The 27,382-nt window shown below is 41.2% G+C and overlaps 1 protein-coding gene across 1 annotated transcript in view; it reads right to left on the bottom strand.

The window, feature by feature from the left end:
- ZNF335 (zinc finger protein 335) overlaps nt 1-27,382 on the bottom strand; it is a 47,176-nt gene that overhangs the window by 9,424 nt on the left and 10,370 nt on the right. Inside the window, exons 4-16 of the mRNA XM_018559040.1 lie at nt 27,017-27,091; nt 22,070-22,288; nt 20,379-20,486; nt 20,165-20,293; nt 18,368-18,563; nt 16,094-16,271; nt 15,776-15,888; nt 13,747-13,765; nt 11,693-11,809; nt 10,581-10,657; nt 4,271-4,431; nt 1,065-1,297; nt 725-812 (exon numbers count right to left, since the gene is read on the bottom strand). Coding sequence (XP_018414542.1) covers nt 725-812; nt 1,065-1,297; nt 4,271-4,431; nt 10,581-10,657; nt 11,693-11,809; nt 13,747-13,765; nt 15,776-15,888; nt 16,094-16,271; nt 18,368-18,563; nt 20,165-20,293; nt 20,379-20,486; nt 22,070-22,288; nt 27,017-27,091 — 1,713 coding nt within the window. The remainder of the gene's footprint in view (nt 1-724; nt 813-1,064; nt 1,298-4,270; nt 4,432-10,580; nt 10,658-11,692; nt 11,810-13,746; nt 13,766-15,775; nt 15,889-16,093; nt 16,272-18,367; nt 18,564-20,164; nt 20,294-20,378; nt 20,487-22,069; nt 22,289-27,016; nt 27,092-27,382) is intronic.

Genomic DNA, 27,382 nt, shown 5'->3' with positions numbered 1-27,382 from the left:
AGTCAATAGAGTTCATTTTCTCAAGCAGTAGGACAAAGTGAATTATCATTTTGCATGGGAATTCCCAGTTAGCTTAGTGAATGTGGTGAAAGTTCACTTTGCAAAAAATACCCAACCATGTGCACGGACATATCTGTAAAAAATAAGTCAAGGCAACTGGACTTGCCTAGACAGGGAGGAGGACTGGTGTCTATGCATTTCCAGTTGCGAACAGCTCTCATTGTGATCGCAGAACTGTGACCACCCAATCTGCTGTTGAGGGTCTGCCTCAGACTCCGAGGGACCTATCAACAGCAGTAACTCAATGAGCTGCTGGTCCTTTCACAGACCAGCGCTCATTGTACCACATGACGGGATTATCCCGTCACCAGTCGTTAACATACTGAACAATGGTGATGGGATAATCTTGTCATCGATCACGAAAGGGTTAAAGCTCATTTATTGCTTGTTAAAATAGCCATAGCTTGACCACAGATTCCCTTCAATTTGATTTGTTTTCTTGACAAAAAATTAAACTCCAGATACTGCAGTGCCCAAGGCATCTTCACAATCCAAGCCACACAGGTGTCCTAGCAGACATATCGTAGGATTCATAGGACCACAGACACCTCTCTCTGCTCCATAATATTAGATCAATCCCTGTCTCTAAACTATGCACACAAAGTGTTAAAACCATATTGGAAAATTCCAAAATGAAAATAAAAAAAACGTATAATCCTCTCACCTTGTTCATATATGATAGTAGCACCTTCCAGTGTATCCTCTACCTGCGTTTCCTCCTGAGATTGTGGGTGTAGCAGGTGATAGGTGAGCTCTTTGGGTTGACCCTGATACAAAAATATATATATATATATTAAATTGATTCATCAGAACAAACATTTCCACCTGAAGTGACTTTTCAGTAGCTGCTACACCAAAGGCATTGTTGATTCACCTGTGCATACCAGTAGACAATTATCTGATCCGCTTTGGTTTACTTTATTTGTGAATCACAGATCAGTTAACTCACCTCTAGGAGCTATTACTGAACATTCTTTGTCACTGTATTATGTCTGTCTACTCACTTCTGCATAGGGCTCCGAAGGGTTCTGGGCTTCAGCTTGGTCTTGCTGCTGCAGCTTCAGTTGCTCAATTTGCTGGTGAGAAAAATATGGCCGGCGGCGACAACGTGTCTCCTCAGTATGGCGCTGCGACCACTCCTGAAACAAGTAAGTATGGCGACTCCGGACGTGAAGACTCAGGTTCTTCATATGCTTTGTGGTGAAGTGGCAGTATTCACAAGCAAAGGGTTTGCCAGCTAGGAAGATACAGATTATCATCATTACATCAAAGTTTAATCAGAAAAAGGTTAGGGTTCAAAGAGCAATACCAATCAGAAGTCTCCTTTCATTGAAAGGCTTATTTTGCTAACTGCTAAAAGCTGAAATCCAAATGGTGTGAGTCAATACACATGATATCTTTTATCACCATAATGTCAACTAAAGGTGTTTGCTCATCAAGGCAAAACAACATGTTCCATTTAATTGCATACTTACCCTTCCATTGTTCCCCCTCTGCTCTGTTCAGCTGCTGTAAATGAAGAGCGGAAGCCCTGTGGAAGCTCTATGTCATACCTAGGAGTCAACAAAAGCTTGTGGATTCTGCCCTCATGTGACAGTGCTGGCTACCTGAGCTGCCAATCACTAAGCACTAGCACTGTCCAAAGAAAGTGAGCCGCATGCTCCTCCATATCCGGAAGTACTGGGTATTTGTCTTCACTTCCGGTGCCTAAACAGATTGCAATGGAGCTAATGGAAGGCTAGTGTGCTGTCGGCCAGACTATTATTAAGCAGTACCTGTTGCTCTTGACTGCTTGAACTACTAAAAACATAAATCCCCTTGTTTCACACCTTGTCATTATGCACTCATGTTTTTCTTCTTGTGCCCTTGAAATACTAGATTTAGATTTAGTTTAGTGAAGATTATCTGACTGTCCCATATTCACTATTCATCTATCCAATAAAGCTAGTGCTGCTACCAGTATAACCAGCAAGCAGGCACAAAGCCTGCTGGCAGTCCCTTAGTGGTGCACACCTCACTAAACTAATACCAGTGTGCATTGCTTAGGGACAAAATGTCCCAACAGGCAGTGCGCCTCCACACTGGTTGTACTGATAGCAGAACCAGTGACATTGCATCACCTCTGTAGCCCGAAGAACTACAGGTGGGTATGTTGACAGTTGGGCTGCACACGAAGAGGCTGCACATAAAGAGGCTGCACAATGCCAGTAAGCTGGAGGTGTGCAGAAGATCTATGAAGCATAAAAGATTTGGGACCTTTGCTGAAGAACAAGAATCCCTGAAGAACACAAGACATGGAAAAGGAAACAAGAAAACCTTCACTACATCAGATAGAAACTAACTGGACTGCTCCTTTAAAGGAGAACTATGGGGTTAAGGCTTTTCCCCATAGTTCTCCTTAGGGTAACGGGAGGACACAAACTAGCGTTCTCCCGTCACCCTAGGCTCAGTATACTGAGACGCCGCAGCCGGAGCGGATCCCGACATCGATGTCGAGATCCGCCCAGCTGCGTGACTGACAGCTGGCTCTGCCTATCTAGAGGCAGACCCAGCTGTACCAGCCCCCTCCCCCGTCCGTTCCGCCAGTCAGCGCTGGCGGATCGGAGCAGGGAGGGGGGAATCCAGCCGTGACAGTTTAGAGAGGTGAGCAAACGCTGGTATGTGTTCGCTCACCTCCCGATCTACTGAGCCGACCTGTTACAGTCTTTGTCACAGGTCGGCTAGAACTCTGAGGTGAGTGAAAAGCACTCACCTCATAGTTCTCCTTTAAGCTATTCATAGGCATAACGTAGAGGTGTGACATAACTTGTGATTCTGAGTCAAACGTTCAACCATCCTAGAGAGATTGTTTGTGTAAAAAGATCTTTTGTAAATGATTGTCATTAAAACATCAATCTGTAGAGCTGATATTTTTGGCAGTTCATTTGGTAGATTATTTCTTTTTTTTATGTTATTTATCCATTTTCAAAAGGTATACATCAGGAAAAATTTAAAATCGACCCCCATATGCATACAGACCTGTTCTGGCTTCAGATTTACAGATAAATACACAGATAAAATTATATTTTTCTTATAACTAATTTGTATTTCGACCTGAGATTCTGCCACACAGCACAGCCCTGTCTAATAGAGAAGTGACCTGATTGTTCTCTTCTGCAGTTAAGTAGCACTTTCCGGTTTTGTACCATCCCAAGTCTGTGACTGGGCAGTAAAAGTAGAAGCATAAGGCTAGGCACACACCTTACAACCATCGCAAGACTTTTGTCTTGCGATGGTTGTAAGGTACTTAAAGAAACGTACGATCTGCCTATCTTGCATAGGCAGATCGTACTTGCGATGATCGCAAGCCACGCCCCCTGAGGGGCGGGCTTCCGATGATCGCAATGCCGAACGGGCACGGCTGTTATCGTACGGAAATGCCAAAAACCCGCCGAACATTGTACGATGCTCGGCGGGTTTTCAAACATGTCCGTAAGTTTAAAGTCGTGCGACCTTACAGTAGTAGAGGTCGCACGGCTTCCACACACCTTACGATAATCGTACGATCGCGGGATTTCCCGCGATTATCGTACAATTATTGTAAGGTGTGTGGGCACCCTTAGACAGCTGAGTTCATCTTTCTGCTACCCTACTCCCACCTCCTATCAGCATGCTCCTTGATAGCACACGAGCACTGTAGCACAACTGATTGTCTCCTTGTGCTGCATCTCCCTTTTCCATTCTGAGCTCCGCTGTACAGGGACTGCAAGAGGCTGACACCAGGTCTAGGCCAGGTACTTAAACTACTTGATATAAAAAACATACATTTACAGGGTTATGCATAAAAGGGTGAAGAGGTTGGCGAAGGCAGGAAAAGTGAACAATCCAGGACAAAAATAGCTGATTTGGAAAAATTCTCCAATTCAGCCCACTTTCCAGTTAAGTTATGTTGTCCTAGATTGTTCACTTCTCCTGTCTTCTCCAAACTCTTCACCCTTTTGTGAATAACCCTGTATGTGTTGTATTGACGTATACAGAGCCGAATTAATGCGTATCTTTTATATATACCCAGAGGACAGCTTTCATCATAATCAGAGAAGAACGTTACTATATACACACAACAGATATTTGAACAAAAAAAGCAATGATATGAAAAATTGCTGCAAGTTTGATGAGCACTCTGTCATCTATATGGGCATTCTTTCTATAAATGAAGCGTGGAGTACTGCACCTGCATGCTTGATGGCCTGGTGAGAAAGTAGGGCGTCCTGGCTTAATGTACGATATTGGCACTGATTGCAGTTAAACGGCGTGTCATTCATGTGGGTGAGCTGGTGATTCAGTAGCTGTTTTCGATCTTCGCTCACGTATTCACAGAACTCACACTTGTACCTTAAAAGATTAAGCAAGACCAGGTTATACTGTGATAGCAATGATCAACCTTCTAAATGATTTGGAAGCTCACAGGCAGTCCCCATCTACACAAAAGGTCATCCGTCACAAAGTCATTTTGCTTTGAATAAAGGAATAAAAATATATAGCACTTCAGAGTTTGCCAGCGGCAGTATCTATGTATCCAAGTGAAACCTCAGACATTTTTATCTGTTTTGGCTATACTGTTAGAACCACTTTCAAGTTTTTATTGCCGTCTGTGTCCTTATTGGGCAGATTTTTCATCTTCTTTGTTGTTGCTGATTTTGTGCAGCCTCTTTGCAGTCACCTTATGCCTATGTGCTCCAGCAATGGCTGCATAGCATTTCTCAGGACAGTCTTTCTGATGGTAAAAACTAACCTCAAATTGCCACTTGTTAATTATACAGGGGTACGGGTACTCCTAGAATGAGATCCTAATAGGTTGGACTTGATGGACTAATGTCTTTATTCAACCTCAAATACTATGTAACTATGTTATCTCGGAAGATAGCATTGGAAGCCTGTACGGCGGGGTGACAACGAAAGAGCACAATTGGTAGACAGGGAGAGAGAGTTGTCACACTATAACAGGAAGTACCTGAGCAAGGACCTTCAAATTACCGGATATTTTAATAAAAGCGGCAAATTTTAAAATATTGAAAATGACTTTTAAAATGTAATTAACTTGTCAAAAAGATTTTAGTGATTGGGTTTACATATCCTTCAAGTGACTTTACTTGCTAACCTAATCTACAACACCTGGTTACTATACTGAATTGATAACATTTGAGAGGAAATTGATGAGTAAGGGATACAGTGGATAGCCAAGTTTTTGTCTTATTATTGGTTTTTATATAGCCCTTTACGTAGTGCAAATTCACATCAATCCCTGCCCTCAAGGAGCTTACAATCTAAGGTCTCTATCTCACATGCATACATAGAGGGCCAATTTAGACAGGTGTCAATTAACCTTCCAGCATGTCTTTGGAGTGTGGGAGGAAACTGGAGTACCTGGAGGAAACCCATGCAAGCACAGGGAGAACATGCAAACCCTATGCAGATAGTGTCCGGACCAGGATTTACACCGGTGATGCAAGCAGAAGTGATAACCACTATGCTACTATGCTGCCCCCAATCAAATCCTTGTTTCATGGCCTCCCTAATTTTAGTGATTGGGTTTACATATACTTTAAAAAAAAGTTCACTTTTAGTGAATTCCCCCACCGTCTGAGCTCAGAGTGCCATGTTAGTTACTTGTTCGAACAATCTTAAATGTGTGGTCCTGCCCTGCGACTAACAGCCTTCTCCTGAAAACATTCCTGCCGCCTCCAGCAGGACGGCTGGGAAACAGCTTATCCACAGGAATGAATGGGGCCATGGCACGCATGCGCACTAAAAAGAGGGGCCAGGAGGGACATTTTTGGGAGAAGCGCTGTGCACTATGTGGTGTGGGAGGATTTATTAAAGCAAAACTTCACTAAACGTAAAAGTCCTTTAAAAGCCCGATAAAAATTTTACCCCCCATAGTTCTCTTTTAATGCATTAGAGGTCTGTCTGTGATACCATTTTTAATTTTTTTTGCCCTTGATGATTTCCATTGTTTTAAGATTGTTGTTGAGTGTGAAAACACAACAGATCTATGTCCACACAAATGTAAATATTGGTATACGGATGGCTGGTCTGCACTTGATGGACCAGCTTATTAGGAACATACAACCAATACTGTTGGTTATTTCAGTGTTAAGGACAACTAAATCCAAGGTCATCGAGAATGGGGAAGATTTCAACATAAATTGGAACACATGCAGACACGATGACAGAAAATCAATCTATTTAATCCTGCAGAATATTTATCTGTTGATGTATTGTATTAGGAAGCACCTAATGATCAATTTGAAGGAAAAAGAAAAACTGCAAATATCTAATATTGCATTAACGAAGCTATAATAAAACACAAAGTCAATCAAAATGACCTTGCAGTAACACCTGCTGAAAGCACATACACAACAATAAAAACAAAGAACGATAATGAGGCCTCCAGTGGAGGGAAAAAATTAGGGTTGTAAAATATAAGGCAACGCTGACAGGTAAATCATCTAAAATACATTACGGTAATAAAGAACAAAAAATAACTGGCTCACCTGCTGGAGAGAGAAACACTGAGCAAAATGAGTTGGTGAAAAATGATTAATCAGTACGGGGGTGCAATGTAATCAGAGTAACAGGTGGGTGGTAAGAAATCTCAAACTATCATGTATTCCCGCAAAGGAGCAGTCACAGCTCATTTGAAGTGTATAGAAACCTTAAAGAGACCCCGTCACCCGGCCATTCCTTTAACCCTTTTGCTGTCAATGCGTTTTTTGCACACGTTATAATCCACATTTTAGGCCAGACATCTACTTAAAACCCAGAGAATTATATATTTCCTGAAAGCAGAGACCCTGTGTTACATGGAGGCAGTTGTAGCTTTTTACGTTGCATGATATTAATGCAACTCTTTACCAAACAAATTAAACTCAAGTTAATTTTAGTGTCCAAAAACACAATATGATACCCATATTTTACATAAAATATAAAAGATGAGGTTATGCTGAGTAAACAGAAACCCAACATGTCGAAATTAAAGATTGCATGCGCAATACGGTACCCCAAATTATCCATAGACGGCGCTTTAAAAGCCCATACAAGTCATCAGTTTAAAACTGACTGTGAATATTTTAGAATTATTGCTGTAACTCTGGCGCATGCGGTGATATCTAACATGTGTAGCGCAATTAACGTTTTTATACTTAGGAACACCTGATGTGTGTTTACGTTATTATCCGCACATTCGTGGGGTACTTTATATTTTTCGGTATTTTTACATTTATTTTATTCTACTTTATTTTTTTATTTTATTGCGATCACATAGGGGGTGGGCATGTAAGAGCATATTAGTATTAGGTGGTGACAATAGGGGTATTAGGGGACACCCAGGAACTTCCAGTATCGGGAATAGTGTTGGAGCTTTCTAGTATCAGTACTGATGCATCCCTAACAGCTACTACAGTTGAGGTTTCATTTAAATACATTGCAAATATACAGTAGGTGGAGAACAGACACTGCTTTCAAGGCGCCATGCAAAAGGAATTCCACTCCACACATGGAGAGACTCAATACTGGGATATGTTTAGCAATAGCTAAATGGTGGTCATGTACAGTATAATCAACACCGAATTGTGTTGGATTAGGGGGACATAAATCTTGTTCTGGAAATGCATGCATTAAACACTCTTGATCCAGTATGGCTATATTAATCTTCTTATGAGACTATAAGCAAGCTTACATATTTAGTGGTGGTCCTCCAGCTGTTGCCTATAGTGTGCTATTAAATACATAAATAAAAACTGAAAGTGTGTTTGTGCATGGCTGGTAAATGATGTATCAAAGGGTGAATGTCTGAGTTTGGCATGATAGTCTAAAATGAAGGTCTCTAATGCATTTTGCAGGAGGAATGCCGACAAGCAATCGACTATTCCCAAAGGAGCAACACAGGCACTCAGCAGGAGCGAAAGAGCGCACACTGAGAGAATAATATGGGCTCTTCTATTAGAAACTGAATATAGGACAATATTTGCTTATCCGGGATAAGTCAAGTTTGTCTTAATGCAAGAGTCATGTGTATTCTTACTTAAATCTTGGCGTACTTTATGTATTTCCTCCAGATCTGTGCAGTAATCCAGCATGCAACTTTTCCTTTGTGTGGGAGCGAATACGTTAGTAAAGACCAGTCACTGCTGCTAAATGTCCTTGTGCAGGGTGACTGGTCTTGTATCCGCTCCCTCCCGTAGTTTTCTGGAGGCAGCATGTAGTGGGTGGAGCTGCTGGGTCCCTCCCACAGCTCTCCTCTCTGCAGAGTCTATGCACAGAACAGCGATGACGTCAGTTCTACTTATACAAGGTAACATCTGAGTTTGCAAAGGCATCTGGTGCACACAAAATGGATTTATCTTCTTTGGGGCTATTGAGGAATACAGTATATTTAAATTAAAGTTTTTGTGGGGCCCCATGCACACGTTTTTTTTGTTTAGGGATCAGGACACATATTGTTTTCAATGGGGACATGCACATAAGTGCGTTCAAATCCCTAACACGAAAATTGAAAAATTTGTGTCCGAGTACACTCTGAGGGGAATTTATCAAAACCGGAGGAGACAAAATCTGGAGCAGCTGTGCACAGCAACCAATCAGCTTCTCTCTTTCATTTTAAAATCTTAACTGAACAAACTGAAGAGAGAAGCTGATTGGTTGCCATGCACAGCTGCTCCAGATTTTGTCTGCTCCAGTTTTGATAAATTCCCTCACTGTGTCTGAGTGGGTGTGAATATAGTCCAAACAAGAAATTTAGATTGTAACCACAAGGGAGGAATGACACAAGAATTTGATGCATTTGAATGGATGTGTGCTTACAACGCACCTAAATGGAAGCATTTTACTAATCTTTACGGCAGAACATTCTGCCCAGAAAAAAACGTGTATGTGATCAATGCATTTCCTACAGCCATGTGTGTGTAGCCTTAAAGAGACCCTGTTACCACATTCTACCCTATAAACTAAACACATGTAAGCAATCTATAGTAGATATACTTACACTAGCCCTCTCTGCTACAGGAATCTGACCTTGGTAAGAGGATATTAGCCTTCCAATTGGTTCAATCCTCAAGAAAAATCAGCTCTACCTTGGGCTGCTGGTAGGAAAGGTCTATAGGTATCTGTTATCTAGGAATTTTCTTGATTCGAGTTCTGATTTAGCTCATAGGGAAGGCTGTGGTGAAAGGTTCTCTATAAAGTGTCTTTTGCCCGATACCTTTTAGGAAGCATAGGCTCCCTGGTCTTTATTCTCTTGCTTGAGGCTGAATCTAATATTCAGTGTCCTGGTAGATTCCTACACTGCCATTCAATAAAGACTTTAATAATTAATTCAGCCATTCAACAGAAAGGCTTGTGGTTGTGTGTGTACATTGTATATTTTGTGTGAATGAAAGTGTGGATATCTCTTTATTAGATTCAGTCCCTTGCTGGGAGCCACAGACTTGTGACAGGGAGCATACCGCGCCTTGAAGGTAATCCCATAGATAGCAGTAAGGGTTCTGGAGCAGCTGTGCATGGCAACCAATCAGCTTATCTGTTTCATTTTCAAACCTTAACTGACGAAACTGAAGAGAGAAGCTGATTGGTTGCCTTGCACAGCAGCTTCAGATTTTGTCTGCTCCAGTTTTGATAAATTCCCCCCAATGTGTTTTTTCCTTTTTTTTCATATTTTACCAGTTGTCACAGCTATCAGACAGACGTATAGATTTCCCCCTTTTGGCGTTCATGAACAATAAAGTGTCTGACTATGTATGTTCTTTTTTCACTCTTTAAAGAAATAGACTTTTATCTTTTATTAAATATATACTGTTTTTATGAATTTGAATATATTATATATTTATGCATTTTTTATTTATTTATATTGTAGCCTGGGTGAAGGAAGTTTGTGAACCCCCAGAACGTGATGGATTTCTTATCTTGTTGATATTTTAGTAATAGAAAAAACTTCTCTGGGCTCTATCTCCATTGGTATGGTGCCCTGACTGTTTATCTGCTGGATTTCCCTCTGCGCTTCCCTTTCATTTGGGGGTTCTCAGTTGTATGGGAGCAGCCTCACTGAACTGTTTCAACTTAACTAAAAGGACGGGCATACATAATACTGGACATTAACAATAGAAGGTCTTATCACCTCTTAAGCATGCATTAGAAGCTAACACAAGGCAAGGTCAATCAGTACAGTACAGTGAGTAAGCGTTGTCACCCTGGGCCAGGAAGTGTGTCAATGGCAGGATCACAAGGTGACAATAAAAGGAAAAAAAAAAAGCCTGAGAAAAGAAAAAACAAATGCAACCACCACATCTAAGGACTGGTAAGCTGCAATATATTAAATGTTTTTGCTTTTGTGTTTGGATACACTTTAATGATTGCCATAGTCCAAACTCCACCCACCTTTTTTACGGACATCCCATAATGAGTTTTGAAAACCCCAATTACTGGTTACAAAATGGGACGTATATATGCTGTACATTTACATATATGTCTCAATGGCAAAAAGTTACCTGTTCTCTTCCACACATTCCAGGTGAGTCAAAAGGTGCATCTTAAAGGTGTATCGCTTCTTAAAGGCTTTACCACACTGTAAAAAGACAACGCAATCCTGAATTATGTGTTTAAATATATCCTGGAAACTATAATAGCTTTCAATCAATTTTAATTAGATTTCTTTAGTAAAGTTTATAAACTATTTGAACTAAACCTTTCTACACTGTTTACATAAAATTCTGTTTTACAAATATTTGTATCGGGTGCACCAACAAGACTAGATTCAAAAGGCATAAGGAGTATTTTTAGACAACAGAAGCTGTTTACATTCTCTTAGGCCTTGTTCACACCAAATGCAGAGCAGATCCGCTCAGGTTTCTGCACACGCAGTGCAGTGGGTTGTGCCGCGTTTTTGATGCGTTCCGGGTCGTTTTTGGTTAAAAAAAAAAATTGATGCGTTTGCATGCGTTCCAGAGCAGGTAAAATAGGGCTTGCTGCAGTTTTTTCACCTGCTCTGGAACTGCTGCGATGTGAACTAGAGCCCAAAATACCATTGGATCACATTGGACGCAGTTTTGATCCGGTCTGCAACTGCTCTGCACCTGCTCTGCGCTTGGTGTGAACAAGGCCTTACTCTTAACTGAAAGTCTGCATGGCCCTGTCTGAAGAGAGCAGGCAGGGAGGGGGAGTGAGTGAGTGAGGGGGAATCCGTTACTCCTCTGAATCATTCAGTGGTGCATGTATATTTGGCCTTGTGCCACTGAACTCTGTAAAAATAGTTACATAGTATTTGAGGTTGAATAAAGACCCAGGTCCATCAAGTTCAACCTATTGCATGTACGCATGTGGTTCTGCATGTGTATGAGTCCCTGTGTGATCTTGTTTTTAAGGGTACCTGCACCCCTGTATGTTAAACAACATCCTTTTTTTTTTATAGCAAAGCAGTGTAAAAATAAAAAGGTGCCCAAAGCACCACCAGCTGGCTGGAAACAAAAGTACAAAACATTTCTTACAAAATGTAATAAATTATTATGTTTTAGTCCTACCATAATAAAGGGTATATATACAAAACCCAGGTACATTCTCTTTCATAACACAAAATAATAAACTAAAATAGTTCAATAATTACCTTGTCACACATGTGTGGCTTGTCATTGCTGTGTGATTTCAAATGCTGTGTCAGCCTCTTCTGCAAATTATATACCCGATTACAGATAGGACACGGATAAGTGCATTTTTTTGTAATCTGCATTGAAAGAAGAACACAGATGTAAACCCCAATAATAATATATCTAATTGCAAAGACACTGCATTGGGAAACACTGAGGATAACTTCTAGCTTTCCGGTGATCACCGATTAAGAAATGATGGAATGCATCTGTATCTACTTTACATAGAGTGAGAAGGGTTAGGTCTTCTTCCAGGTTTTTTTTTTTTTTTAAAGCTGTGAGTCCCAATTGAGGAAATTCTTGTTACCTCCTGTTCCAGTTCTAATGTATTCTGCAAACATTCCTTCAAAAAAGCTACTAGGGGCTACTGACAGCTGAATAGCAGATTCTTTAAAAGACTATAAAGTGTATACACCTCACACCCACAGAGGGGTAAAGGAAGTTTTGCTCAAAGCAACACCCTGGTGTTCATTGTGACAGGAAGTGACATACACAGGCACATAAATGAAGTGTCATTAGATGTTTCATCAACATCAGCACCACTGCACTCTCCCATTAGGCAGTCAGGTTAGTTGAACCAGATTCTCCAACACAAATAGAATGCTAGATCAGTTTTTCTCAACCAGGGTGCCTTGAAATTTTTGAACAGCACCTTGCCTTACTATGGTGCAGGCAGACTTCTGATATGAAGGGGGACGGACGGACTCTGGAGTGAAAGATGGGCCCTAATGTGATGGGAGAAGGCTTCAGAAGTAAAGAGGGCTCTGATGTGTAGGGGGCTTGTTATTTTAAATATTTATTTTTTTCGGTACTCTCCGATACAGAATACCGGAAGTCCCATTGAGGAAGCCATGTAACGAGATCAGCCAGGTAACAAGGAAGCTAGAAGCCGGCTTTCTGGTTAGTCAGGAAGCCAGGGGTTGGGTAATGACCTGCCACCTGTCTTACTGATTGGCCGCGAAGCTGGCTCCATGCTCCCTCGTCACTTCCTGACGAGGGAGCATGGAGCCAGCTTCCCGGCCAATTAGTAAGCCGGGTCATTACCCGCTCCCGGGAAGCCAGCCCTATGCTGCCTGGGGACGAGCGAGCATGGAGTCGGCTTCACGTTCAATCAGGGAGACTAATGGCGTGTAAAGAATTGCCGCCCAGCTTCCTAAAACTGGAAGTTTTGGTATCAGGATAGGCATCGGAAGCATTTGGGCGAGGGCAAGTACGAGTACTCGCTCAAATACTCGGTATCTGCACCGATACCAATATTAGCATCAGTGCATCCCTATGTTTTATAATGCGGCAGTGAGAGCATATGTAATAGAAGTGTGAGGGGGGCAGGTACTTTCTGTTAAAAAGAAAAAAAAGGGAAGGCATTGAAATATAAAGATGGATCATCTTACCAGCAAATGATTCTTCTTCCTGAAAAATAAACAGAAGAGTGAGATGAGAACAATGCTCTCAATATATCATAAAAACTATTTAGAATTTCCCAACATGAATTCCCCGGGTCACAGTTTTACTCAAGATTAATCATACATCGTCTAGTAGCAGTGAGCAGAACTGACTTTTTTCTAGTTTTGGAGAGAGGGAATAAGGGAGGTTTGTAATCAGTGTTAGGTATTAGTTTGTCATCTGTGTCCCATTGAGGAGATTTTTCTTCACTTCCTGTCCAATAGCCACAACAATCCCTGGTGGTTAGCAGGGTCACCAAAACTAGTGTCCACAATCGAAGGTTTCCCCATTTATTCTCGTTCTAAAGACAACCCAAAACTGGGAATTTTCTTTTCCTTTCAGTGATAGCAGTCACCATGAGAAAATGAGAGGGTGAATCTCCCTAAAGGAAACTAACAGCAATAAAAACCTGACGGTTCTAATCCTTCTCCACTTTATCCAAAACTAAAAAGAAATTTTGACTCCAGTTGCACTGAACTCTAGACAGATATAAAAGACACAAATCAATGCAGCTCTATATGCATTAATAGATAATCAAATGCATTTTTTAAAGAAAACTGGTGCACATTGCTTCCTCCTCTTTTCTGGCGCTGGCACAGCACAGCACAGCACAGACCCACACTCACCAGCAGAGCCCTGGAGCCTGGCACGAGCCTGGATCCCACCAGTTCAGTCCTAGAGAGCCCAGCAGTCTCATAGCCCCACACTCACCAGCAGAGCCCTGGAGAGCCTGGCGCCCGCCCACAGAGCCCTGGAGAGACCCACACACAGACCTGGTGAGACTTGTATGCATCCTTGGTGAGACCCAAATGCAGACCTGGAGAGACCCAAATGCAGACCTGGAGAGACCCAAACGCAGACCTGGAGCGATCCAAACGCAGATTTGGTGACACCCAAACGCAGCCCTGGTGAGATCTGCATGCATCCCTGCTGAGACCCAAACGCATCCCTGGTGAGATCTGCATGCAGCCCTGGTGAGACCCAAACACATCCCTGGTGAGACCTGCATACATCCCTGGTGAGACCCAAACGCATCCCTGGTGAGACCCAAATGCAGCCCTAGTGATATCTGCGGCAGCCCTGGTGAGACCCAAACGCAATTCTGGTGAGACCCAAACGCAATTCTGGTGAGACCCAAACGCAATTCTGGTGAGACCCAAACGCAATTCTGGTGAGACCCAAACACAATTCTGGTGAGACCTGCATGCATCCCTGGTGAGACCCAAATGCACCCCTGGGGAGATCTGCATGCGTCCCTGGTGAGACTCAAATGGATCCCTGGTGAGACCCAGCCCTGGTAAGATCTGCACAAACCCCTGTATAATTGCTGTATAGTCGTGAATTGATGGGATCTGTAGTACTCTAAAGCTGTTTGCCATTCTTCATTGTTGTATAATCAATGATTATGCAGCAATAGAGAATGGTGACAGGCTATAGAAGACTACAAATTTCAGCAATCCATGAATGCTGGTTGCCATTCACCATTGCTGAAGAATCATGGATTGCTAAGATTTCTAGTCCTCTATTGCTGTATAATCATGAATTAATGGGATCTGTAGCTCACTATTGCTGGTTGCCATTCTACATTGCTGAATAATCATGGATTGAGTTACAGTTCTTCATAATTATAAAGAAACTGCCCTAAAATTATTAGTCTGCTGTTGTTTTTGAAAAAATGTCACATGTCCCTTTAAGAAAAAGTATATGTAATTGGTATCGGCGAGTACCTGATAGAAAGTACTTGTACTTGGTCTTGAAAAAATTGCATCGGGACATCCCTACTATAAATCTCAGAAATGGGTGGGCAGAAAAACAAATCCTTTAGCAGGTAAAACTGCTCCATTACATGTATTTCATCCAGAGACGTGCGGTCAGGGGAGGCAGAGCCTCCCCTAGTATTATGGAGGAAAAAGGTGTCAGCTTCAAGTCTAAAGCTGACAGCTTTTTGTCCATTCAGATCGGCTTGTAACAGATTACACAGCAGGGAAAGCCTCCCGCTGTGTAATCCTGGACGGAGCGCTGCCTGTTAATTACAGGCGGCGATGCAGCCGGCTTTTGACAGCTAAGTTAGGTTACACAGCAGCGGGCTTCCTCACTGCTTGTGTAACCTAACAGAGTGAGGCAAGAGCTGCAACAGCCTCTACTCTATGTTAGAGGCGTGAGCTCTGTGGATGGTTTGGACCAATGGCAAAGCGACATTGGTCCAAGCTGTCCAATTAAAAAAGAAAAACAGAGGACATCGATCTGGATGCCTCACCAGTGACAAGCAAGTGAGGGACAGGGAGGCTCCTCCCTCCTTCCTGCACACATAGCTTCGGTGGGCTGGGGGAATGCCTCACACAGTATGGAAGGTACCGCACGTCACTGATATCATCTGTGTCATTAACGGATGGAGCCTCTACTTCGGCATAACTGGGAGCCCATAAATAGCCTGGGTCTAGCATCCAAGGGGTCTCCACAAGGAATACAGGGCTCAATTTAGAGACCAACACACGACACCACAAGATGCTCCACTAATATTGTTACTTTAGAATTGTCTTAGGCCAAGTTAAGTTTATTCTAATTTTAAGTGAGAAATACTTAATTTTCATAAGACTTACCGATCCCGCTTATGCACAACAGAGTGTCTCGTCACGTCCTTTTTGTAGACACTTGTGTAGTCACACTGGTCACATTTGTATGGCTTTTTTCCCTGGTGGTTAAACATGTGCTCCTTGAGGAAAGAAAAACATATTTCAGAATCAAACAATTACTAAGTCATCATGTAACCCGAATTTACATAGCCCGAAACAGGTCTTTAAATCACATGTACAGATATAAAACACCCCCCCCTTTTAATCTTTTGGAAGTAGTGTATGCCCTTCACATTGTGCAAAAATGTGACCGCCATGCAGCAGCCTCATTAAATGTACACTCACCTTTAATGAAGACCATCTTCGGCATTGGTAATTACACTGCTGGCATTGGAATGTTTGGGGGTCATTGCCATCGTGTGAATTCACATGAAAGCTATAATCTTCCCGTGTGAGGAAATGGGAGCCACAGATACGGCACATGAAAGGTCTGAGCAGTGGCTTACTTGGAGATTTATAACGCCTGCAGGTCACAATATAAAGAAAATATTTTATGCATCTATTTACCACTCATATAAGATTATTATTATTATACAGGATTTATACAGCGCTTTACAAAATAAGGAAGACATTACAATTACAATACAATTCAAGACGGTAAGGAGGGTCCTGCCCGTGAGGGCTTACAATCTAAAAGATTACAATCTATAAGATGGTAGGGCTGTTTCCATACAAAATCATAAAAACAATGGTAACCGACCCCAGAACTCTACATGTTAACCTGCTCTTGCTCATGGAGGCAAACTATGCCCAGCTAGACAAATTAGGGAACAGTGTAAAAACTTGTTGCATTCAGACCCTGCTTAGCCAACTTATATTTAAATGTATTATTAAGGCTAAAGTATGCACTGAGGTATAGTAACAATGGCCAAGTAGAGTTTTGTTGCTTTTTTCTAATACATTTTTAAACTGTATAGCTGATAAAACTCTCTTAGTTTGCTTAATGTCTCTTACTATAATCTTCCTATAATCCTGTTGTGGGAAACCTCCAAGGCAGGGGCAGCCAAACTTTGGCCATCTAGCTGTGGCGATACTAAAAATCATGCATCTTCCTTTCGAAATCATGTCTGTGACTGTCAGTCTTGCAATGTCTTATGGCACTGGTAGTTTCACCGAGGCTGGAGGGCTAAAGTTTGGCTACCCCTGCTCTAAGGACATACACCTCTTCCGAAAAAAAAAGAAGAGAATACTACCTATACATGTGGTGCAATAAGTATTCTCGCAGCTGAACAGTGTGTGATCCCTAGGGATATTTCAAGCTAGATGCAATTCTATGCAGTTTAAATGTCAGTGGAGCCTGTTCCCACCAGTATATATGGAACCCCTCCAAGTGACTGAGTCCAAGTGGTTCCAGTGAAGGGTACTGTTATCTGGTGTGATTGAGATTAAACAAGTATAAGAAAATATTAGTATTGTTTCGTTTTGCCTCGGTCACCAACATCTGTGAAGTCTTTCTTGCACAATTATTCAACTAGAGCACACAGTGTCTGTATCTATAGCTGTTCATTTTGTCTTGGTTACCATTAGCATGAGCACAAACTAGTATAACCAGCACCACAGGCATTGATTTTTATAAGGGCACTAGCGCTGTTTCCACGTTACAGCCCTGAAACAGTCAACTATTCTTACTATGGTCTGCTTGTCCCTATAGACAGGACCAGATGATGGCAGCAGAAGGGGCAGCCTTTCTCCATGCTCACACTCTGGCTCACCATACACCTCCCTGTTGGCTCTGTGAAGCAGTACAAGCAGGATAGGCAGTGTGTCCCCATCTGGTCATAAAATAGCTGCAACTGTCAGGGTATATATAGTGACGGCAAGCCAGTGTCTGCTGGGTCTCTCATAATCTTTAAAGTTTGGAGATAACACAAGAACAGAGAAATTTGAGAGAAAAACAAAAGTATGACTGTATACAATGTTGGATCATAATTTAATTATACTTCCAAAGCTGTCATTGATAGCTGTCTGATGTATATAGCTGGGCCACCCTGTCACTTGTCCAGATAACTCACAGAGTTATGAATTGAGTAATTATAAAAAGGTAGATAGAGGTTTAGTAGTCCCCAGAGGTGAACATATATTTTTGGACATGCATGCATATACAAAAATCACGACATAAAACGGAACTCCAGGCAGATAAAAACACAAATTAAAGTAGCTGAATAATACAGCGCTAGGAGCATGCTGATAGCAGAAGAAAGCAACAGAGAGATGAGCTTATCAGTCTAATTCTTCGGTCTAGTCACAGTCTGGGAGGGACAAATGCTGTAAGTGTTACTACAGCAAAGATCGATCGGGTCCTTCTGCCCCGATAGACAGGTTGAATGCTGTGCACCACAAATGTTTAAATCTTAGGATTGGATGAAGAAAAAAAAAAAACATCTGGCAGGTAAAACAGCTTCGATATATGTATTTTAATGGTGCACTAAGTTTTTTTTTGACTGGAGTTCAGTTTGAAAATGCAAGTAGTTGAGCAGAAAACCAATATTTCAGTTCTAATGCGATTCCCGAAAGGCAGATGGAGCCACAAATTAATTTACAACAGCGTCATACACTCACCTCTGGCCTTTGTAGCGACGGTAATTTTTACCCATGAGGTGTTTGGGTGGGCGCCCACGTCGCCTAGCGGGTATTTTCGGTTCCTCCTTAGGAGGGATGATTGAGACTTCTTTGTTTTCAGTATCAGACAGAACAACAAGAATTTCAGGTTCGCTCTCAACTACAAGTATTGGTGGACCGCTGTCTTGTTCGGGTCCTATGGAACAAAACACAATAGACTATTTTAATAGGTCAGTGGAGCTACTGTACAAAGCTTTAAGGAGGGGGTATTGGACGTGCCCATAGAACTTAGGTTCCATGTTCTATTGTTCCAACACAGGCTAGAGAATGAAAACTAGCTGCTACTAAAAACACAAGTTTTTTTGCATGCTGGCTGGTGAGTGTGCTGGGAAATTGTTTGTGTTGTACCGCTCCAATGGTGTCACTCGGGTGCGGGCGATACCCCCCTAGTGACACCACTGGCCTAGTTATTACTAGAAAAAACAATTCAGCCCACACTATTGTTTAAAGACAGTTTTAGTCACCCAATCACTATGACGTCAGTGGTAAAATGAGAACTGGTACATGGAGAGACAAGCACTCTAAGTTTATGCTGTTGCTGGGTTCCTCCTCGATGTCGGAGGCAGACCCTCAACTGCAAATTAGAGGATCCCAGCACTGTGACCACTGCGATAGCTGATCTCAGTGATCACAGCCACTGAGCTAGCTTGCAGCTCATTGTGTTGTGGAGCTGCCAGCCAGAACAGTGTGCTACAAAAGAGATACTAAGTATCTTTAAGGAGAATACAGTATCTTTTTAGAATACTTATTATCCAAAGCCCCTGTAAATAAAAAATGTACCCTTTAGTGCCCCCTGCTATAAAAAAAAGTTTTAAAACAGTTATTTTTTAAGTTTTTAACCTTTTTTTAAACATTCTAAAAAAAGAGAAAAGCGTTAAAAAAAGTAAAAACATTTTTAAAAAAATACAATAAAACGAGAAAATATAGCACCGAGGAGGCTATTAAAAGGTAGGAGACAAACATACCACATTCTAAAATTGTTCCACACTAAAATTGTATTTTGTGACCTATAACTCCCAAAATAAACTGAATTCCTAGACATATGATATGCCCTATAAATCAGGACAAATATACAAATTTATTATGAATTACTTTCTGTTAGCTACACGAATTATGTACACATTACTGTTGCCAAAACTGAAAAATTTGCTTTTTGTTCAATTTTTTGGCATTTGTTTATTAAAAAGAAAAAAGAGAATTTATATATGCATATGTCACATCAAATTAAAGCCCATTTTGTCCTTTAAAAAAACAGTATAAAATATGTGTAGGTGCAATGAATGAGGAAAATGCACACAGTGCAGTGCTCTGGGTCAACATCAGTCCAACATGACCCCTGCACAGCGCTCCAATCAAAAAAGCTGTTCAGGGAGCATGAGTGTTGTTGGTTGGAGTACTGCTGGAGACCTGTGCCACTGCGCTCTGTGTAAAATTTAAAAGTTACTCCATAGCAATGTGAAAGTAATCTCAGATCAGGCAGAATGCTTCACGTGGGGCTTGTTCTTAGCAAAACTTTTAGTAGTAGAGTGGAGGAAAGGTTCACTTCAACATACTTTCCTACATTTGCATTCCTACAGCATATTACAAATACCAAATCCTACATCGTAAAAATGTTGTCATTTCACTAACGTTAATCAAATACCATATATGCTGGATGCATACGTATAACAGAGACATTACAGCATCTTTAGGCTGCTAGTAGAGGTGTTAGTGTTGCCACTAAAAGAGATACAGTACCTTGTATGCGTGGAATCTTACGTGGTCGTCCACGTCGTCTACACGGCCTCTCTTTAACCAAAGCCCCATCACCACCCTCAAAATGGCGACTATGGGTGACATCTTTTCCTGGGCTGTAATCGCTGTCATCTAGAACGCACAACAGCACACCAACAATTAAAAATTCTATACAACTAATGCAAGCTTCAGTATTTAAAAGAAGAAGATTCCTCACTGTTAGGGTCGTCTATGGCTCCAGCATCCACAATATCATCTTCATCTTCATCCTCCTCCTCTTCTCGGAGTCTTACTGCTTTACGAGACACTCGTTTGTCTTCACAGGCTTAACAGACAAATACAGTAAAAGGTAAAACAATCGCCAAGTTTTTTTAATTAGACGAGTGTGAAAATGTCCCAGAAACCATCAAGGCAATTGTTGTACAGGAGAGGTTTATTATATTTTTAATGCAAACATATTTTGAATTACTATTGAGATAAGTTTTTATCTGAATACTAGGATTACTTTTACTTTAGCACCTTTAAAAGGTACCTTTTGAAACTGTTGTTATTCTATAACATGTATTAATGCTTTGCTTTACAAAAACAAAATGTAATAAATGATCAAGGATTCCCAGAGTGTAAAGACACACCAGCAGCAACTTGCTTTGCAGCTCCTTTTGTCTGAATAAGACCTGGTACTGAGCAGTCTCATAAGGAATAAGTCACTGCTGATGACTCATTGGAGTTCTGCAAACAACCTGTTTTTTGTCAGCATTGAATATAAACAAGGATATCATACTAAACATGACAAGTGAACCAAAGCTACATGTGGAAGCTCTAAACAAGAAGGCAATATACTAACAAGCGATATAGATCATATTTACAGAACATAAAAAATAAATATTTGTAATGATAAGCCCTCGGCCTTTATATCTGCTGGCTGTTACTCAGATCTGGTTTCCCTGTAGTGCACACCTACCTAATGTAGGAGTGCTCAATATACTGCTGGACTGGCAGCCTGTACCCGTGCAGGTTTGCCTGACTTTCATCTGTCTGATTTCCTTGTTATTCGGACTGTATTTGTATTTAGGATGCCTGTACCCATGCTGATAATTGGCCTGTTATCTTTGCTGTTGTCAGTCAGTGCTATGACTATCCACCTAAGAGGTTCATATTGATCTAGCACCTGTGCTGCCTGTTTGTTGGCTGTCATCATCTGGGCATTCTTGTGTTTTTCACCCTCGTCCGTTAGCAGTGCAACCACCATGACCCTGGTGAAGACCTGAGTAGAAAGGGATGTCACCAGCACACCAAATGAATGGATTCAGCAAATGTCCATTTTAATGACAATGATTGCCATTCATATTGAAAGTACTTTCGGGGGCCTCGCAGGGTCCACGCCTGAGCCTGATGACGGAGACCCTGCGAGGCCCCTGAAAGTACTTGCAATATGAATGGCAATCATTGTCATTAAAATGGACATTTGCTGAATCCATTAATTTGGAGTGCTGGTGACATCCCTTTCTACTCTGTATGCTTCACGAGGCCTCCGTGGTCACTACTAACACCCACTCATCATCATAATTTTTATGAGATCCGGTACAGTGTGCAGCAAGATACACACTTTTTGCCTGGTGAAGACCTGGCACATCATGTTTGCACCTCTGCAAGAGCTCCTACCCCATCTAAGCAACACAGAGGATCCACAAACAGTAACAATATGTTTTAATATGTTTTTTGTTTTAGTCAATACAATCATAAATAAATAAAATGATTCGAAAACCACTAGAGCCCCTCTTTAGGGCGGTTTTATTTAAAGAGTTTATTTTCCAATATATGGGCATGTTTCCATATAAGGAGTCCACGGGCTTTATATAATTACATAAATACCAGTGCAAAATCCTGCACAACAATGGGTTTCCTTACCTGTTGGCACATGACGCTCTTTCACATGACGAAGGAGAGTGGATTTTAAGGCACTCTTGTATGGGCACATCTTGCACTTGTACTGATGGACAACTACCACTTCCATCATACCCTCCAATGCATCCAAGTCAGTGGCTGCCACAGGGCCATCAGCTGATTGAGGTGTGTAAGCCTTATTAGCATCAGTTGGACTAATAGTCACAGGGTAACGAGTTTGAACTGAAGTAGAAAATTTAAAGATTCTTCAGTTAGAATATTGCACTGTAATATTAGACACACTGTAGAAACAGATGTTTTAAGATTAACATACAGAGGGGAATTTATCAAAACTGGAGCAGACAAAATATGGAGCAGCTGTGCATGGCAACCGATCAGCTTCTCTCTTTCATTTTCAAATCTTAACTGAGCAAACTGAAGAGAGAAGATGATTGGTTGCTACGGACAACTGCTCCAGATTCTGTCTGCTCCAGTTTTGATAAATTCCCCCCCCAGTATATTGCAAGGAAGAAGGATGATCAGTAACAATTATTATCCAATTAGATATTGGTTTACAGGAGTTTGGAGAAGTTGGAAAGCTGTGCTCTGTTAGAGAACATCACTGAACTATTGTATTTTGTATTAAAGCACCTATCTATCTATCTATATATAAAATATGTCATATAAACGCTTTAACATGTTAAAGTATTTTTAATGGTAATGTTCAATATTTTTAAATCTGCAGCTTTCATAAAACTAATATTTGGTGATCCTGCCAAGAAGGTCCTAGTGCAGGCCCTTCCTGTTACAGGAAGACAACTCCCTATCGCGGTAATCTTGTTACCCTGACATATGCTCTCCTAATGTACACTATGTGCAGCTATACCAATGCACAGGTTGTCTCAATCTGGAAACATGTGCTGAGAAATTATGTATAGCAGTTGCTGAAGTGCATGCCTGTAGACAAGTGGCTGCAGGTTTCCAGTGCTGCTATTATAAACAAAAGATGAAAAAGGTTAAAAAAAATGTAGTTGGAAAAAAAAGATATTTTGACGGACACAACGGAAATCTTGATCTCTGTACCGATGGGACGTCTCAAAGCAGTATCCAATGAGGGGCGGGAACAATAGACTAAATAACAATAAACCTGGCTCATACAAACTAAATAGCCTCCTGTAAAACTCTGTGACCAAAGGAAGCATCCACAGATGCAACAACATCAACTTTATAGAAACGAGTCAAAAAGTGTATAACAACGACCAGGTAGCCAGCCGCCTTACAGACCCGAGGAACAGGTGCTTGATGTTGAAAAACTAATGACGCGCTAACCACACGAGTAGAATGATCTGCAACCGGAAAAGGTGGAGATTGTCCTATAAGAGCATGAGCCTGAACAATAACTTGTCTGAGCAAACAAGAAATGATATCTGTAGAAGCCGCTTTCCCTTTCCATTTTCCTGTCCATCGGATCTTTGAAAGAAGGAGATTCCTGGACCGGAATCACAGAAGACTTATACACCAGTCTAGACACTGGTGAGTCTACAATAGGATGAGGCTTTTTTTTAGAAAATCCTCCTCAAAAGGATAATGCAAAGAAAAGCATTTAGAAGCACAAAGGCCTTAAAAAAACAACCCCATTCTTTGTAAATAAAGTCATTAAAAAATGATGAGGGAAAAGGTTAGTCACAAAGCTGCCAAAGGCAGCCGAGTGAATAACTGAGCCGAACAACGTTCGGCTATTCACTACGGCTCATTTCAGCCGTATATCGGCTGAAACCAGACTTACATCGGCTGCCTTTGGCTGCACTTCGCCTGAGTTAAAGATCAGCGAAAAGTGAAGAGAAATTTTTTTTTTAAATACCACTAGGGAAAAAAATAGGAAGAAAGATCTCCAGCAGGTAGATAGTCCTTGACACTAGGTAAAAAAACTTGAGAAGCATTGGATGGGGGTGTGGCCACCAGCAGGAGCCGCCCCTAGAGCCAAACTCCTATTTTGTGCCTAGCCTCCTACTCCTGCAAGTGGCAGTATAACCCATCGGTACAGAGATCAAGATTTCTGCTGTGTCCTTCAATGAACAAAAGAGAAAAAAGCAATTATGTATAATACACTTTAAATAGAGCCAATATGTGCACAAAAACTCTGAACATCTAAAATGACACTCAGGCTCTTTGCTTCGAAACACCCTGTTTTGAAATATCTTGTGTTTTGATCTCATACTTTATATTGCTAAAGTTTTTTTCACTTGTTGTGCTTTCTTGACAGAACTTTTAATTAAGAATAAATACTTTTCTTTTTACCAATTACCCAGAGGTGAATCTAACTTACCCAGCAACGTAAAATCCAACTATATATACACATATATATATACACACATATATGTAAAAAAAACAAACAAAAAAAAACGCAGTATTGCAGTGTGCAATGATACCTTTCTTATCGGACTAACAAAATATATAAAAGACAAGCTTTGGAGAGTGAACCTCTCCTTCAGCTCAGAAGCAATACTAAGCAACATGACAGTTTGTCAGTTAAGACAGGAGAAAGCTGTTAGAAAGGGGGGTGTCATAAATGTTGGACCTGGAAGTAAGAAATGCCTCCTGATAATCAAAAGACAGAAAAAATTAACGTAGGATGACAAATAAACCCTGAACAGATCAGAGATATACCACATACATGGATATTGTGATGTTCTGTAGATTCATAAAAAGCTCTGGTAGTGTGTCAGAAAACCAGAATCCACATTAAGTCCCTCCTTTATGGCATTGAAATGTAAAATCATTTTCATATCAAATGTTTTCCTTTCAGTTTTTAAAATTCCCTTTTAGTACTTTAATTTTGAGGTTTTGGATGGTGTGATCCTTCTGGGAGAAGTGATGTCCTACTGGAGTGCAATATTCATCCTCTTTGCGGTTCTTGATCGAGCTCCTGTATAGGTTCACCCTGAGCTGCAGCTTAAGGCCAGTTTCCCCAATATAACAACCTTTGTCACATGCTGAACACTGTATCATGTACACCACGTTAGCAGATGTGCATGAGTATGACCCCTTAATGGTGTACTCTTTGTTATTGTGACTCGCTGTATTCCTGTCACATATATGTTGGCAAAGTTTGCAGCGGGGTTTGTTGCATTGTACTGTGCCATTCTGTGTAAGTGCCTATTCTGGGGTCAGCTTACTGCGTACCAATCTTCTTCTCAGGTTCAGTGGTTACTTGAAAGCCAGTATTGGGGGCTGAGGGAATATTTCTTTAAGTATGGGGTCTTCTGAGAGTACTGGCTGTAGATCTTTGATTATTTTGCGTATTACCTCTAGAGTAGGGTTGTACTACAAGAGGGGTCCTGGTTGGGTTTTTCTTCTCTTTGTACTGTAGCAGTCTTTCCCGTGGTGTTCTTAGGGCAGATTTAATTTTTTTTATAGTCTTTTCTCTATAGCCCTTTGGCCGAAATGCATCATCCAGAGTGCTCAGCTGTTTGTCTCTGTCCTCAGTGTCAGAGCAAATGCGGTGGTATCGGATTGCTTGGCTGTAGATGACACCCTGTTTAGTGTGATTAGGATGGAAGCTGGAATTATGGAGGTAGCTGTACCTGTATGTGGGTTTTCTGTACACAGAAGAACAGAGTGAGCCATTGCTGACCGTTATGGCACAATCCAGAAAAAACACACTGTGTACTGAGAAATTCATTTTAAATTTGATGGATGGATGGAATGAATTTAATGATTCATGAAGTTTAAAAGGCTTTCTTCTCCTTCTGTCCATATTACGAAAATATCGTCAATATAACGATAATATTTGAATGGTTTATGAGGGTGAGTGGCTAGGAATCTGTTTTCTAGGTCAGCCCTGAAGAGATTGGCATATTGTGGTGGCATATTTGTCCCCATAGCAGTCCCGGTCATTTGTAAATAGATGTCGTCATTGAAACTGAAGTAGTTGTGTGTCAGTATAAATTCAATGAGTTTGGCGATGGTTTCACTATCATATTTTGTCTGACATTATGGGAGCAAAGGAATTTGGTGCAGGCCTCAATACCATCTTTATGGGGGATGTTACTGTACAAAGATTCCACATCCATGGTGACAAGTATAGTATTAGCAGGTAGGTTAGTGATTTGGCTCAGTTTGTTCAGAAAATCTGTGGTGTCTTGCATTTAACTCCCAGTGTTGATAACTAGAATGTTTTCAACTAAGCCAGATACTTGTTCTGTAATTGTTTCCATACCTGTAATAATGGGTCGTCCTGGGTTTCCTGGCTTATTTGTCATCCTACGTTTATTTTTTTCTGTCTTTTGATTATCAAAAGGCATTTTTTACTTCCAGGTCCCACATTTATGACACCCCACTAACCCCCTCCCCCCTCTCTGACACCCCATTCACACCTAGGCGTATTGTAATATGCGCGACGTCACGCGTTTTTTACCGCGATTCGCGGTAAAAAAGTTGCGACCGTCGCGCGATTCCAAAGGCTACTTGACTGTATCCAAATGGAAAACGCCCTACAAAACGGCCCAAAGTAGTCCCGGGACCTTTTCAGGCGTGGGCCGTTTTGTAGGGCGTTAGGGACGGGCGGAAATACGGCGAGGTGGGAACGAGGGCATTGACTACAATGCAATTTATATTTTTGACCGTTTTGTAGAGCGTTCGTCGAGCGTAGAACGCCCTACAAAACGGTCAGGTGTGAACGCAGCCTAATAGCTTTCTCCTGTCTTAACTGACAAACTGTCATGTTGCTTAGTATTGCTTCTGAGCTGAAGAAGAGAGGTTCACTCTCCAAAGCTTGTCTTTTATATATTTTGTTAGTCCAATAAGAAAGGTATCATTGCACACTGCACATCTTATTGGACTAATACGGCTTACCCATTTATATTGCACTGTGTGTGTGTGTGTGTGTGTGTGTGTGTGTGTGTGTGTGTACAAATGTATTTAGTCTTATGCTACAGTTAGTGAAGTGGCCACTACACAAGTAATGCATACCATTCTCTGGTTCCTCCAAGATCACGTACTGAGTGATCTGAGAATTCCTGCCCTCAGAACTAGCAACAATACAACCTAGAAGCAAAATAAACAGAAATCAACATTCCAAAAGCAAAATATGGTATATTACATGACAAACACCCAAAATGGCATAGTTATTAAAACTGCAACACAAGGAAAACAGGGCCGTTTCTTATGGCAACCAAACTTTCCCTTTCATGTTCTAACAGGCAATGGGGAAATAAATCTGTAATGAACAACGGCTTGGTGGTTCTTGGCATTGACTCTTAATTATTGAGACAATGAGAGCACGTAGCTTTTGGCACTGCTACTAACAGGTGTAGAATAATATAAGTATTCTGCTGC

The sequence above is a fragment of the Nanorana parkeri genome, unplaced genomic scaffold (genome assembly GCF_000935625.1).
Source record: "Nanorana parkeri isolate BGI_ZX_2015 unplaced genomic scaffold, ASM93562v1 scaffold377, whole genome shotgun sequence".
NCBI lineage: Eukaryota > Metazoa > Chordata > Amphibia > Anura > Dicroglossidae > Nanorana > Nanorana parkeri.
This window is presented reverse-complemented; position numbering and strand designations above follow the sequence as displayed.